The following is a 17,639-nucleotide window of genomic DNA, read 5'->3' on the forward strand; positions in this document are numbered from 1 at the left end:
GAGAAGTGAAAGTATGAAGTTTGTTAAAACGTGCCACCTGAACCTCACCAAAACTTCTCAATCTTGACACGCCAAAAAAAGGGAAAAAGCTGATAGAAGGGTTCTCTGCTACCTTATTCAGACAATATCAATTTCTACCAACATTTATGATGATCTTTAAATTAATAGACACATAAAAAGGTATTCAAAGTATGTATATCTTTTTAAAGTTTATGAATGACACAGCTGTTTCACATCACATAAAAATTTAATGATAAGCTGGTATACCTATTTTTAGTTTAACAGAGGAGGAGTTCCACTAAGCTCTTTACTAGTTCCATTTCTTGCCACGCATCACTGCAACACCAAAAATACGATATTATAATAGTTTGACACAAATTATGAGATAATTCCCTTTCTCCAATGCGGTTACTTTACTATTCTATTTAACTTCCTCCAATGCGGTTACTTTACTATTCTATTTAACTTCAATTATATTTATAAATTATCACAGATATTATATTAACAACAGTCCTATCGAAAGAGTTGCGACACATAAAGACTTCAGAGTATCATTCGATGAGAAACTTACATTCGCTGATCCCATCACCCTTACTGTTAAGAGTGCTATGAAAATACTGGGTATTCTTTACGGAATTACTGAAATTCGCGATCTCAAATCACTCAGTATTTTCTTCAAAGCTTTTGTATCTCCTAAAATTGAATATTGCTCATCGATATAGAATATGGCCTGTGCTTCAAACTTATCCCATTTTTATTCTGTTTTTAACTTTTTTCTTGCCACTGTCAAATAAAGTTCCTTTAGTGCGTAGTCTTAATAAAACTTAGCTCCTAAACAAACTTTATATAAAGACTCCACTTACTCGACGCATGTGACAAACTTGTTGTTTTTCTATAAAATTATCTATGGGAAAATTAATTCCGAGATATTGCTGTTTTCAATTTTCGCTTACCTTCTCCCCTTACTCGCAGTCAAACATTACCCAGACTATCAATTATATAACGATCCTTATACTTTAGGCTGGTATCATTGTCCATTATATATATATATATATATATATATATATATATATATATATTAGTGCTGTCGAAATCGGTTTTTGAAAAAACCGAAAACCGGTTTTTGAAAAAAGTGAAATTTCATAAAACCGAAATGTCGGTTTTGAAAACCGCATTTGCGGTTTCGGTTTTGAAAACCGCAAATGTCAAAAATTCTAAAACACTAATATCAAGTAAGGACGAGAAAACAGCAAAGAATCTTTCCCCACACCGGCTCTCAGTTGCCAGATGGAGGGAAATTTCCCTTGGCGGCTTAGGGAAAAATGATCAAAATTTGCAGAAGGAAAAGAAGGTATTTTTTTCTTAAAATGTCCTAAAGTGTAGGGAAATTCTATACTTTTACAATTGGCAGAATAAAAAAAAAAAAAGTTGCTATTTCTCAAAGAGGCACGGCTATCGTTATTGGGAAGTAAAAAGATACAGAATAAAATATGATCGGTGTTTCCTTCACGTATAAACTACTGCAGGTGTCTGGGACTTGCGATAAGAAGCCAGTCAACACATGCAAAACCACAACATTCACATTTATCGGAGTGGCAACAAATCAACAATAAAATTGTGTATTGCGATAGAGATTTTCTTTCTTTCTTTTCTCTTTCTTTATATTAAGAAAGGGAGGTGGTGCCTTTTTGTTAACAAAAGAAAGAGTGGCAGTACTATTTTTAAAAATATGGGGAAAGAGTAATAATAATATAAAAGATGTCAGTCTAAGTGGATGATATTTCAAATTGAATTTCATGAGTTGCATGTGTAGTGATCTTAAATAGGGATATACCTTATTTATATTGAGTGTTGGCTTATTACCCTATTTTAGCGGGTACCACCCGATTTTCAGGTTATATATTCGTCCCGCGCTTAAACATATCTTAATCACGAAAAACCACCCGCTTTTTGGGATTGGAGAAAAATCTAAGAGGACTTAGTTGATAAAGTGTTGGTATGGTATATTCAACGTAAACCGCTACACCTTTGACAATCTCAATCGCGATTGAGTTAAATTTGGACTCGCGCTCAGGCTCAAGCTCTGGGCTATCTGAGCAGTGCGCGTGTGCAGAATCATTTGCTAATAAGAGATCTGCTCTAATGCACAATGGTTTTCTTTGTATAGTTCATGTGTTTTCTATGTAATGTATTGGAGGTTCTATACGAATGAGTATTCGTTTGTAGATATTGTAACAAACATACTTGAATTATTCATACCTTCACAAGCTACAAGAATGCCGAACGACAATTTCAAGTGTAACTTTAAAGACTCTTATAGAAGCGAATTTACGTTTCTTAGCCAGGGCAGAACTCAGTTTGAAGCAAAATGTACACTCTGGAAAACTGTTTCGTTTGAAAAGTAGGATGCAGGGAAGCAAATTGGACCTCCCCTGATTTTTATATATTTTGTAAACTAGATCACGAGGAACACGAATCTGAAGGCGTTTTGACATTCTGACCTCGGAACTCGAGATATTAAAACTTAAAGTTTAATATAGACGTTATATGAAAAAAACACAATATTCTCTATACGAAACATATTATGTCCTGAGAGATATATAAAGGTAACCAAGAAAGTTCTGTCGCTTTTTGTGGAATTCTGTGTAAAATTGACCCTCACACCGTGAGTTTAATGCGAATGGAGATAAGGCGAAGGTCAGTTGTTGGTGTGGGTATATCCGACATTCTACCTGGTTGTGGAAGTTCAGTTACAACGTAAACGTATGTAAGGACGGAGTGAATATGGAACCTCCACAGAGCGTCATAGGGGCGTGTATGCTGTACGAGTTCCAACTTGGATCAAACGCCACTGTAGGGGGCGGAAGATACCTCAGGGCTTTGGTGAGGGTGTCGTGATTACGCAGACAGTGCAAGGGTGGTTTAGCAAGTTTAAGAACGGTGACGAAACACTCACGAAAGACGCACCACACGTGCCGGAAGACCAACACATGTACAAAATGAGGATCTTCAGGTAGCAATTGAGCCGAACCGACATGTGAGGAACTGGTGCTAACATTCAATGTTAGTCGAGAAACCATTCGCCAGCACCTCCATCAATTTGGGAAGCACTACAAGTTGGGTCTATGTGTCCCAGATGATTTGTTTCCGGGCCAGAAAGTCCTCCTGTGTGTTTGGTGGACTGCTCACGACATCGTGCATCGGGAACTGCTACCGGGCGGTCAGAGAAGAACATTAATGCAACTGTCTACTGTCAGCAGTTGAGCCGTGTTCAAGAAAAACTCAAAACCCTGGAGCCAACACTTCTCAATCGCTAAGGGGTTCCCCCATTACGGGACAACGCTATGCCCCACATAGCTAGAATGAGCCGGAACACCATCCTACACCTTGAATGGGAAACACTATTGCATTATACCGTCCGGTTATCACCTGTTCCTTTCCTTGGACACTCACTTTAGAGGACTCCAGTTCAACTCCGTAGTAGAGGTGCTAAATGCACTTGATACCTTCTTCGCTTCACGGCAAACCAAGTTCTACCGCGAAGGAATCCATGCCCATTCCGAACGTTGGCAGAAGGTCATTGATACTGATGGGTACTATTTTTGATCTTCCAGGTACGTCTTTGGTGACATATCTATGCTCTAAGTGATAGGTCAAAAAGCGACAGAACTTTCTTCGTTACTTTTATACATATTACATAAAACTACTGTATAAGTTCTAGTATCTCGAGATCGGGAAATCGGAATGTCAAAATTCGTTCAGATAATTGCTAATTTTGGTCCAGTTTACAAAATATATAAAAATCAAATAGTGTCCTTTTTGCTTCCTGGTTACTTTATGTTCGAATATCTCGAGTTCCGAAATTCGGAATGTCAAAATTCCTTCAGATTCGTGTTTCTCGTGGTTTAGTTTACAAAATATATAAAAATCAGTTGGGGTCTAGTTTGCTTCCGTTTTCACTTGATGTTCGAATATCTCGAGTTCCGAAATTCGGAATGTCAAAATTCCTTCAGATACGTGTTCCTTGTGGTCTACTTTACAAAATATATAAAAATCAGGTGGGGTCCAGTTTGCTTCAATGGTCAATTTATGATCGAATATCTCGAGTTCCGACATTCGAAATGTCAAAATTCCTTCAGATTCGTGTTCCCGGTGGTCTAATTTACAATATATATGAAAATCAGGTGGGGTCCACCGGGTTTGCTTCCCTGCAGCCGAAAGGTACATTGAAAGTGTCGTCAAAGAAATAACTAAAAAAAAAAAAAAAGCTAAGGATCGAACGTCAATATTTGTCACCCTAATTTAGCTGTGACTTGTATTAGTCCACCAGCGAACGAGTGCGGGCGGCCGATTTTGGAACTAAAATGCAAACAACAGTGTTTCTAACCGGATCACTTGTAATTAATCTACCACAGTTGTTTTTGCCCTGTTCATAATAAACCACTTCACGCATATGAATGTTCAAGTTAAGACAAACACAATTCAAAAGTTATGGAAGTTATTTTCAGAACATTTTAAGGGACTGCAAAAAACATACACCCTCCATATTAATATGACAATAACTTGCGAATAAACTAACCTCAGTGTTGTACAAAGGAACACTGAGAACTTCGTAGCATTAGAGTGTAAGGAATTCCTAATTTATCTGTTAACGAAACCTCGAAGTTCATCTTTGTGAATCAAAGTTATACTTTGGCAACTGCGCTTTCATTGTTTAAAGCAAGTTCTATTGTGTAGTTTTGAGATAAGGCGTCTTCGAAATTGCTACCAATTTGGACCATGTGATCGATCGATTGACAGTACTTTCAGTAACAAATTTGCATTGAGATCATTTTCGGATGTGCTGCAAAAGATTGGTGAGAGAGAAACTGATAATCTAACCGCCTCCGAAGGAGATTTGGATCCGCCCCTAATTAAGAAGGTAGATAAAGGTGATATCTAACATGTCATTATTTAGCATGGTTTGGTAATTTAAAAATCCAGTATTTCTACCATATTTTGAAAAAAAAAAAATTAAAAGAAATAAACCCAATGTTACATTGAGGCGGTAGGGGAGCGATTAAAATTTAAAGTGGGGAGCCTGACAATTGATTTCTTATAGCTCGTGAAATTCAGAAAAAATGAATTTCATATTAAAAAAGAAATACAAAATACATTTTCAGGGTAACTCTTACATTCATTATGTTATTAATGGTACTTTTGAAATTGATTAGAGTGAATAGATATGTATTTAAGTAACAAAACCACTTGCGTAAGTTTTTCAAAATATCAAGTTAGAAGAACGAAGTTTGTCTTCCACTGCTATCTCATTGCTCAAAGATACCGGCGATGAAACAATTGGCCGGAAATCTACGTAGCACATTTTAGTACTTACACTTGAAATAAAAATACAGCTGTTTAAAGACGATTGATTACCTTTGTCTTTGAATTTCATATGTGCACACAGGATTTGTTAAACAAGACCGTACATCTGATATGTTTGAACTATATGCAACTTATGCTCACGGGCTAAACTCAGTCTTCTGAAATCAATCGACAAATGATTACGTATTACAGACACAAAGACAACACTAGGCTCCCAAGTTTCAAAATTATATTGTGTATGAAAACAGATAATAGAATTAATTCTTTGTCACAAGAGACCTAGGGTCTGAAAGAAATTCAGAGGGAGTTAGTTCAAAGGGAATTTCTATACTCATATATAAAAGTTGTGAATTTATTGTGTATTGAACCAATGATATTTATGCTTACATTACCCATACGATGATGTTTTATCAATACTTTTATTTCACATTTACCAAAAGGCTGGATTACGATTATAATCCTAAAAGAAAGATACATTGTAATCAGGTTTTACAAGGCAATCCCGAAAGACAAGCTATCCAATCCCGTAGCCCTTTAAAAAATTAAGGAAAATTTCTTCTTCACTTCCTTTTCCCCCAAAGGGCTCACATTAATCGAAACAATGAAATGAAATTTCTTTAGTTTAACGTCCCATGATTATGCTCTTTATGCTAGAGGAGATAGATGATTAATGAAAGTGAAACATTGTAAAATTAATTTTTGAGCTCTCACTGGGATTTCAACCCAGAACCACGTACAACAAAGGCACATGCGCTAGCCAATAGACCAACGGAGAGAACTTCCACAGTTCTCGAGTGGAAACGTATCGGAATTCTTTCTTGGCTACAACTCACGAAAATAATTTAGTTGTCAATCGATAGACCTATATTAAATCAAATACAAGCATCGCGAGCCTTAACTTGATTTAAACTTACAGTTACAAGATATTGCGCAAGTATCTAAGCTACCAACCCATAATTAATATTTTAGTCATTACATCTTATTACTGAGTTTTACAGGTTTCTACTGTTTTATAATGAAATCAAATAAAACGTAATCAATTTTTTTTATATATAATCTGCTTAATACACGGTAGAAACTCACTTGTATGCTATCTTGTTCTTAAATTGTTAATTTCCATGCATATGCCATTATCCACAATACATCTGCATTACTGCAGGAATAACCATTACTGCATTCAATAACAACTATATAATTTATGGAGTTCTTTATTAAGCGAAAAAGATTAGGCTACTTATAACATGCAAACTGCAACTTTTGAAAATCGTTGGATACACTGCAGAGTGACGCTCTCCGTTCCCCTGTGCCACCGCGCTTACCTAGAAACTGATGTAAACACTACACTAGCGCCCTCCACGAAAAACCGCACTAATATCCTGGTCAGGTAATACAACCATCGAATTATCCCTTTCGCACTGTGCTGCACATATTACCATAATAGTCTTGGAGCAAATAAAAAAGTTAAAACACACATATAAATCAATACATTTGTCTCGATCGATAGATGCTTTCACAATTGTTAAAAGGTGTAATTAAAAACAGCAAACATTGTTTCTGCTTTGAAAAGGACAATCCCTTATAAAACCGCAAACACGGTTTCGGGCGGCTTTCGCTTTCGAAAAGAGCTTTTTCGGTTTCAGTTTTGAAAACCGCATTTGCGGTTTCGGTTTTGAAAACCGCTTTTGCGGTTTCGGTTTTGAAAACCGCATCTGCGGTTTCGGTTTTGAAAACCGCATTTGCGGTTTCGGTTTTGAAAACCGCATCTGCGGTTTCGGTTTTGAAAACCGCTTTTGCGGTTTCGGTTTTAAAAACCGCTTTTGCGGTTTCGGTTTTGAAAACCGCTTTTGCGGTTTCGGTTTTCAGAAAATCGGTTTTCTCAAAAACCGAAAACCGCAAATGTCACAAAAATTCAACAGCACTAATATATATATATATATATATATATATATATATATATATATATATATATATATATATATATATATATTATTTTTGTTGTTATTTCTTATGTACTTTGTTGCATTGTTTCAGTGTAAAATGGACATAGATCTGTATCTGAAACATTTATAAATAAATAAATACTATTACTGCTTATGATCAGTTGACACTTACAGAAATAGTTATCCCTTGTATCAGAAGAACAAACATATTTGGTTGTTACAAGTTGATAACTATGACACGAAGACTTTTGACTGAAGGTTAAAGAGTATTTTTTTTTCTTTCTTTTATATATAACAGATCACGTTTCTTGGGAGAAGATATTTTGTTAGGGGATAAACCATTACTGTCGATAGTTTTTTTTAATAACCCTTGACTGTCACGATTTTACTCTGCCCATAACGGATTTCTCTCTCTCTTCAGTGTACGAGTAACGTGCTAAGCCACATCCATCAATAGATTCAAAGACAGATAGTTGTGCTCCTGCATTTTTGTTTTTTAAAGTTATTAGTAGAAACAGCTGATGGTTTTTTCCTTACTCAGCTACATTATACGTTTACTCATTATTATAATGATGTTGGGTGGGGAATGGTGACTAATGTCCTTAATGTCACTCCTTCCTCCCTAAGGTTAAGCTAAAAGGAAGGAAAAAATATGTACGTATTACACTCTTTTTTTACTATGAATCATGGGAAAATCATCGACCAAACAAGAAAGCAATCCCAACTCCTTCAGAGTCAATAGAAAATAACACCAACACAATTTTTCATTTCATTCGAAAGAAGAACAATGAACACAGGATACTTGACTTCGTTTCAAATGAAAACAATGGATTCTGAAACAAATCCACGCAAGCGACATCTGAAGGATGAAAATATTGATATTGTCATGGTTAGAAGAAAAGTTAAGGATGGTAAATACGAAGATTGTATCGTTTGCAAAGTACTGCATGTTAAATACCAGGCACTTCACGAATATTGACCCATATAGAAAGTTGTGCAGGTTCCCGTGTGTATATGAAATATTTTACGTAATTTATCGTTTACGAAACATTCTCTGAACGTACACACATATAGACACACAAACGTCAACAGGAAAATGGAAGGTCTTTACACAAATCTGGTCGTATCTGAATTTACATTAGGCATTTTGACCGTAATACAATACTTCTCTGTTATAGTATAATATGGAAGTAATAACAATCACTCACAGAAATATGTCATCACACCAATGTTTATACCTACAGCATTTTTCCAGTTAGAAACTTTTTGATTTGTCAACATCAAAAACATAAGCGGAACTGACATTACTCTGTAATGTCTATTCGCGAAGTGTCTAAGAGATTTAACATGTAATACCTTCCAAACTATACATGAATCTCATGTATTACTTGCACCTATTCCCATCTAAAAAAACGAAAGTTGAATCCAATATAGCGGATCCAAGATGGCGACCGTGGTGGGTAACAAGTGTCAGAGAAGTAGTACTGATCCAATTTGCTTTGCATATGCCCACATTCATGTCAGTTACATCCGAAGAAACTAAAAGCAATTGTATCCGAGAGTAATAGTAGTGTATGATTGAATTCCGAATATATGAAGACCCATAAAGAGCAAATTATCAGTATGGGCCGCTAAAATTACTACAATGCAAATTGGGCCGCGGAGACTTTGCATCTGAATCAATTTTACACGAATCCCGAAGGGACACTTTGCGAAAGTACCTTGTTAGCCTAAAGGGCATAATCAAGGCATTTAAAATTAAATTTCTTGCTTATAGTAGAAACAAGGCCTTCTGAAATAATCATTATCTCGCCTACAAAGGAATGAAGAAGCCTGACAAGGTGTTGCGTATCCCTTTAGGGCGTAAGACAGTGGTTCCTGTTCTTATTTCGCAATCGAAAGATTCTAGGTTCGAATCAAGAGGCCGGCCATCTTGAAAGGTTTTCTCTCAGTTCCACAATGCACATACCGAGATTTCCTTCACTTTGTTTCTTACTGTCGTTGGATGTTGATTTTTCGTGACTAAATTGGCCTCGCACGTTGTGACTGACACCTAGTAATTACTGTATGTAATCTTTTCTCAAACTGTGAACTACATTTACCTTAATACATGCAATATTTTTAAAGTTGATTCTTTTAAGCTTTAGTACATAATACAATATTCTATTCTCGTTATGATCAAAGACTATTTCTATTTAGCCTTGAGCGATCACGCAAGGATATCCTAGAATAGCCTGGAAACAGCGAGAGCTCCACAGCTATCTTGCTACAGCGGAAGAGCTGTTTCTTCCCAGAGATAGACCACTTCCGCTCGATGAGCTGGAAGTTGGTGGTTGAAATGAGGGCTCCGACGTCGCCGTTAAGACGCATCCGATTGTTCAATGATTCACTCACTTTACGTACAAAATTACCAACAAACATTCAAGGGTTGCAAAATATGACACTTCATAAATAAACATAGTCACAGCAATTCACATTCATTCTGAAGGTCGAATGACATCACCTTGTTTTGTAAAATTGACAATTTTTCGAATTCCCTTATCGTACCCTACATACGAGGCTAATGACAATGGAAAATTGGCTAGGTTCTGAAAAGTATGGGAATTTCTGCTCTTTTGTCCTTCACAACCAATACACAAGAGAAATGAAATGCAGATAATTTACCTAAAGTACATAACATGCAAATATACCTCCTTACAATAACATTTTTATCGATCTAGATCAATGAAGGTAGCCTGTACCGCAAATATTTCTACCTCTGTTCACATTCACGAGGGAGATGGTAAAAAGAGAGGGATCAATCTGTTAACAGAAAGTCTTTATTTAAAGAAGAAAGAAGAACCAGTTGAGAATGATCCACAAGCATTACCAGCACGAACTTAAAAAGAAATAATCTTTTTGAAATTTATATGAAATTGTATATTATATTTATTTAAATTCAATAGATTTCCATATTTGGAACCTGAGTATTAGGGAAATCTATTGAATTAGCTATATTGAGCTGTCACTTTTTATCACCGTATATATACTGAAAATTGCAGATATAACCAGTGGCCACTGGTTACTATTTGGTACCAAACAATGTTCACCATTCTCTTAGGTATATTGATCAACACCAGTATCATTTCTCTGTTACTTACGGTTCCCGAGATATGGCTCCTTAAATCTCCCGAAATCGGAACATTTTTGGCCAATATCTCGGGAACGGTGAAAGTAACTAGGAAAATTTCATCACTTCTTCAAAGTAATTTTTGATGCTTTATTGAATGGAGAGCTCAAAATTGAAAAATTAGCAAACAACACACACACACACACATATATATATATATATAGAGAGAGAGAGAGAGAGAGAGAGAATTCATTAACGAAGTTCGCTGAAAAGAAGAATTATACAATAGGATTGATACCTTCTAGCCCTTAATTCTTCAATACAATTTAGTGTATCATTCAATTCTCAATACATTTTACACTTTTACAATGAAGAAAGTGGGAGGAAACGGAAGAACCCTGAGAAATTCACGCACACGGTGTTTGTCCACCACAAAACCTACTTGCCGGGCGCTACGATATAACCAGGGACCTCACGCGATAGAGGGACTGATTTACCATTGAGCCCTCGCGGTCGCCGCGTGTTCTTTAAAATATACAATAACGTATGGTTCGAGTGGCTTGTTCAGGGAGCGAAATGAGTAGCGTAGTGTTAACGCAGTGGCACGATAAGACGGAAACCCGAGTTCGGTGTCTCGGCCCAGTTATACATATTTTCACTCCTTTTTTTTATCATAAAATAACTCATAAATCTCATTGATTAATTATATCACTTGACAAAGTCCTAAATAAACAACAAACTCTTACCTTCGAGGTTGGCCATGGAGAAGCGGTAACTGTCAATCCGCGGGGTGTTGAGATCTGGCCCCGCAGACGGCAGCGGTCGCAGGGCGCCGGAGCTTACATTGTCCAATCCCTGTAAAAAGAAGAAGAAAGTTGATCAGATAAACAGGCGACTTATCCTCATTAGAATCTCTGTCAATCTATCGATACAGAGAACTTTATTCTATAATTCGAGCTTAAAGAATGCATAATGCAAACAAGCTGGCTGTAACTAACTAAGCGCAGGCGCCGCTACTAATATGCTTTCTGTTGACCATTTACAAAACCCGTTATTAAACAGGTTTTTAATCCAGAAACTAATTTTTAATTTAAAAATCCTTCTACCATGTTAAAGGAAACTTTGCTCGCAAGGACGTGAACAAGGGGATAAGAAGTTAATTAGGAAGCGTGATATGACTACCTGAAATCATTTAATCTTTTGACTTAATACACTGAAGAAGCAGGCAAGAGGCATGAGTCTTTTCCAATGGGAAGATGAAAGCGGCATTCTTCAATAGATAACTGATAAATGAATTGATTAAGAATTATTTGAGGGAAAAGGGAGATAATAAAAAGCTAACACGTGATGTGGCGTGCCTCTCTTTATACGTAATAAGCAGGGAAGCACGTGGCAAAGAACTACCCACTTCTTTTACTCATTGGCACACGGCGTAAGTCGCTCCTACCTATAGCCAACCGTGTTTTTTCTTATTACAGGATCCTAAAATATCTGCCAACGGATGTTAAAGCACTCAACAATATACAATATTCCTATGCTTATCCAGACCATTACTTTCTAGTTATTTTGTTATCACTGCACTTAAAAGATACCACTTGGTGTAGGAAGAATTCGGTTATATTTCGCACACCGTGTTCCAAGTAGCCACATACAGTGTTCCGGAAATAAATCGAAGAATTTCCCATACCTATTGAGGACCTCAATACAAGGGAGAAAAGTAATGCAACTTTGATCGGAAACGCCTAATTACGAAAACGCTAGTCGCAAATCAACTGTTTTTTTTTTTCTTTCTTGTATTGAGGTCCTTAACACCTGTGCAAAATTTGTCAGTTTATTTCCGGATCACAATATGTATATATACATACATATACACACAAAAGCGAATATTGTTCTATCTTCCTGCTATACAAACTGGAAATGAACGAAACTGAATGGTGGTCAGTTTATTTCCATTGTGGTTCAAATAGGCTTATGGAAAACAGCTGAAATTAGGTAGCAGCCGAAATATGAGTAGACTTGCACGCTGGACTTAGAATACCGATCTTCTACAAAGGTGTTAAGTATAAGCTGAGTGCACAAAATTTACGTTTTACAGCAAGACTGTATCACCTAGTATAGAATAGGGTTAATGGCTTGTTACAGATGTTCGAACGTTAGAGTAATTTGACAAAAGCAAAACGAAAATCGACATTGTTCATTTCATTTTTAATATTTAATTTTCAAAATTTCAAAGTGGTTGACCAAGGTTGTAAACACTGGTCAGGTACATTAATCCATTTGGTTGCGTTGATATGCAATAATATTTCTCGTCACCTTAAAGAAGAACTATTCAAAACCATAAGGGAGCAGTCAAAATAATGCTATTACATCAAAATTAAGAGGTTTAATCATGACAAATTTATACAGATTTAAACTCTGCTTTAAAAAAAAAAAAGTACTAAAAACAGCGGACAAATTACACGTAAATACGAAATATTTGATCTATTTCTGAATTATTCCCATCTCTAAAGATATATCCCACGCATAAAGTGGAGCAGAGCTCTATAAACAGAAAACAGTAAAATTTACCCTCAATATTTCTGTTCGTAGACTGTATTTCATCTGCTTCTCTCTCTCTCTCTCTCTCTCTCTCTCTCTCTCTCTCTCTCTCTGCAGACGTCAATCCTTTTTAGGATGTAACCCACCAAGCCTTTGCTTCCAGCGTCTACCCTCGCAAACACTGACACCTCAGAGAAAGGCAAGGGTGGAATTCTCCCAGCAGACGAGACTTAATAATGATTAACAACTCAGGCTCTGAAAACCGCGCCCACAGCTCTACATATCTCCATTTCATCAACCTTTTCTGGATTGGCCACAGACTAGGTACACGTCTGTTCAACTCAATACATGGGAAACACATTAATGCCGTAATTGCTGCATTTATGCTAATAACCTTTGAAAGTCGGAAAGATAAACGAAAATACGAGTACTTTAGTATATTAAATTTATGTTCATGTCAGTCGATTTTTTTAGTTTAGACAGAGGCTGTTTCCTTTTTTCCTACTTTCTTTCGAGTCAACCTGAAATTTCTGAAGAAAGAAAAAAAAAAACAGCAAAAAGTTCATCAAACATGGAAACAATTTATACAGAAAATTACGGCACTATTCCGTCATTTGTTTTGTGTGACTATAAGCTTACAAAATACAATGAAAATAAGTTTCGTCTTGCTCGAGTTACAAGCAACGATGTTATCCACCAGCTATACAAGCTGACCAACCAGTTTAACTTCTGCTATAACTCTTAATCTGTTGTTGTAAAGTGCATTCTCCCTTGAGTATCATATTTTAACACTGGTTTTCTTCTTCCAAAAGAACCGTATGCGATAGAAAGCCACGGGAATTCCACAACTGTTGTGGGGAATGCACAATCTGCAGCTTCTATTTCGTCATAAACACAAAGCTCTTCTCTTCCAGGAGAAGGGAAGACGTGAGGTAATCTGATGATGCCTTCCATTGAAAAATATTTCATTTGGAGAATGCTGAGAGGAACTCTAACCACAGGAGTTTTATTTGAACATGACAGTAGGCTCTTGCACATCCCAGAAAATCCCTCCCGTCTGTTCCCACACAGAGATCGATATTCATCCCAGCCCTGGACCAGCCAACCTGCCAGGTCAGTGCACTCTCTCCCTTTCCCGAACTCTACTCGAGATTTACGCAGCGCAGGTAATGCAAACGACTGCTGTCTAACATGCTCTGTGTTTCCGGATTAACTCCATCACCCGCATCCACAAATGCACCGTGAAATTCGTCAGGGAATGTGAGCACGTGGTAAAAACATTAGCCAAATCACGTGTGTGACCTTTGCATAACTGATTTTTAGATCAAGTTGGTTGCCCATCCTCTTAGGAATAAATTCAACCATTTTTTTGTTGACTAAATCTATCGGAAGTAAATTTTAAGTTAATAATTTTTAATAACAAGATATAATAAGATGGAGATTCAATCAGATTATATTACCTTCAAACAGACACCAATACATTTGCATAATACCTTTATAAGTGCAGAAACAAAGTACAATCTATACTTATTTATACGAATTTCCGCGAAGAAACTAACAACCGCTAATTCCTAAAATATATTTAAAATCTCCTTTCTATAACTTCAATATTGTAGCTTTGTTCTTTCTGATCTTAATGTATGTTTATTGGTTGTATTAGCTGTTGGAGGCGGGGGATTGCACAATGGGACTCCTTCAATATTCTCAGATGGAAAGAATCGAATAAAAATAGCAAAGTGGCTTTACGCAAAATACTACACCAGTATTTAATTGATGTCACTGACAAATAACTTCACCCAGAATAATTATAAAACCAGCTCCAAATTTAGACAATCCTCGAGGCGATTGAGTGTATGCATATCTTAGGAATGGATTTACAGATTACACTTAGGTTAAAGAAAAAAAAAAAAAAAAAAAAGGAGACACACTTTAAAATAGAAAAATCTAAACGATCAACCAGATGAAAATATATCTGATCGATTGCTGGAGTTAGCATCCCATTTCAGCAGAGAAGCTATACGAGACGTGAACGTACAGTTTAAATGAAACCCTGGAGCTCGTGCACCGAAGACGTACCAGCGAGAAGGGCTGGAAAGATATTTATAACAAGAATGTGCTTGAAATTTTTCTTTGAGGAGTACTGGCGCAAATCCCAGGAGAATAAGGGGGCCATGTCCCCTGCAATCTTGTAAGTGAGGGGGACTGTCCCCCACAGTAATCAGATATGAAATGTGTTTTTGGGGAGAAATGTGATGATTTGCGTCCGACTGCCACCAAGGAAAGTGAGATGAAATTGATGTTCCTTGCTGTATAATATACAGCAGGTTCTCCTCAGAAATCAGATTCATCTACCGTAATATAATGTTATCCTCCCTCCCAGAATAAGCCTCAAATCTGCCCGCCTCCTAATGTTGAAGACAACTCTGCTCCCCTGATTCTCCACAGCATTGGTTTTCAACTTCATAAATATTTTGAACATCGCTTAAAAATAAATAAATATATATATATATATATATGGGAAAGGTATTACCCGTTCGCCCCCCCCCCCATTTTTAACACAGATGCTGAGGAGAGGTGTGATCATCTGACTGCCGATACATGACACGGAATACTTAACATTACATTAATGTACCATAGAAATTAAAACAAAGTAAATGTTACTGGAAGAATTGGTAAAGCGAAAAACCAGGAAATCGAATGTCTAGCAGAAGCACACGGGTTGTTACAGTACATGCAACGGTAATAACCACGTTCTGGCATTTTAGTCTGAGCCAGTAGTACCCTGTACTGTCCCTGAAAGAGATGCCCTGTAGTCTCTGCTTTTGAACTTTACAGATTGCTTTAAAAAATGTAATGGGAAAGTCTTAAAAGCGTCGCTTATAAATCAATATATACTAGCATGGACGATACATTGATGACTAAGAATTACGTAACACTTTTAATTTTGAATGAGAATCGAGCGAAAAGCTCACGACGCACCGTTAGTCAGAGACAATATTTTCTCAGCAACTAAACAGACGAAGTAAGTGAACGAGTACAACGAGGTACACTTTTAATGAATGGCGCTGTTCTGAAACTTGCATATCACAATCTATCGGAAGGCAACGACTCCGAACAAACAAACAAACAAACAAACAAACAAACAAACAAACAAACAAAAGAGCTTTCGGACTTTCTTTCGAGCAAAAACTCTTCAACTCGGGAGTCAGGACATGTACATACACAGCGTTCCGATGTCTCACAATATGTCACTGGGACCTCTAAGAATCACAAGAAGCCATAAACAATCCACCCACTCATTTCACATAACGAATGTAATAACCATACTGTAAACGCTTTTATCTTCATTCATACTTACATTTTCACGAAGCCAAGAGTTTAATTCTGAAAGTGTATCGATTGCTTCTGTTGCAGGGTACATATCGCTAGTCACACTGTGTAACGTTCACATAATGCACATAGAAACTGCTGGTGTAGAGCGTCCACTGAAATGCTGATAACGTTGAAAGGAAACTGACGTAGCACCTTGCAACACGACTTTTTCCGTTTGAGACAACACACAAGAAACTGCGCTGATAACCTGCTGTTGTTTTATATTTAAACTCATGTGAATTTTTCCACGAAACCCAACACAGCAATTACGCACGTTCAATCATTGACACCTTTTGGAACAACATTGTTTATTCATCATATCCTGCATCGTCAATCGAATACCATTTTCCTTCCATTTTTTCCAATTACTATGAAAATTGGCGATAATATCAATTGGTGGCATTCATCAATCCGAACCAGATTTTGTAAATGTCCCGGAAATTACAAAATTACACTAAAATTTCCCTGCATAATTATTAGCAAGGTAATCTCAAGAACATTGGATACGTCCTCGGGAAAATTTGGAACAGTTACTTCTCTTTACGAACACAGTTCAAAGCATTCTGCAGGAATGGTAGTGGGCTCGACAGCCCTGGGTACCTGTGTTTATGTTTAGTTTCAAATCCTTACAGTACAATTGCTTAAAATAAACAAAACAACATCTAACAAAAAACTTGAATACAATATGTTTCCGAAATATGTTATCTAGATTGTCCCCAAACAAAGATAACTCCATCAATATTGCTGCATGGAGAGTTACATACCAAACAATGCCCAGTATCAATGTTTGCGTTGCTTTTAAGTAATATTACGATGTTTATAAACGCAGGTCTAGAGGAAGAACATGCTAACCCACACCATTTAACTTTTACAAGACAGCAAGTTCCACTGAAGGTTTGAGTGCCTCACATGTTCCCATTTATTCTTCACATTTTAATTTCTCTTTCTGAATTATTACCATACTTTCCTCTGTAATGAAATTTGATTTGATTTGTGAGTTTAGTGTCTCGTTCAGCAGCGAAGCATATGCGACGTGGATCTACAGCTTAATATGGAATCCGAACCACATAAGCTCCCGCTGGGAATCGAACCCGAATCTCTCACGTTAAAGGCGAACACGCTAACAGCTTAGCCACGAGAGAACTCTATAATGAAATTATTATTTGAACGTTTCTTGATATAAGTTACCGCATTATCTGAAAATGCAGAAAACTGAATAAATACATTTTCCCCATGGCTTTTGAAATGCACTGTCATAAAACTAGTATACGACATACAAGAAAAAAAAAAAAAAATCTGCTCGAATGGGTTGAAGG

The 17,639-nt window shown here is 36.7% G+C and overlaps 1 protein-coding gene across 6 annotated transcripts in view; it reads right to left on the reverse strand.

Annotated features, from left to right (window-relative positions):
* Nucleotides 1-17,639, reverse strand: part of LOC145669037 (uncharacterized) — a 265,385-nt gene that overhangs the window by 30,972 nt on the left and 216,774 nt on the right. For 5 of the 6 annotated variants that reach the window (XM_081737386.1, XM_081737387.1, XM_081737385.1 and 2 more), the window contains one exon: nt 11,160-11,268. In XM_081737386.1, the coding sequence (XP_081593512.1) occupies nt 11,160-11,268 (109 nt within the window). Of the gene's footprint in view, nt 1-11,159; nt 11,269-16,309; nt 16,442-17,639 lie in introns of those variants that run through there. The other variant, XM_081737389.1, reaches the window with a different exon arrangement.

The sequence above is a fragment of the Thermobia domestica genome, chromosome 13 (genome assembly GCF_964235325.1).
Source record: "Thermobia domestica chromosome 13, izTheDome1.hap1.1, whole genome shotgun sequence".
Classification (NCBI taxonomy): Eukaryota; Metazoa; Arthropoda; class Insecta; order Zygentoma; family Lepismatidae; genus Thermobia; species Thermobia domestica.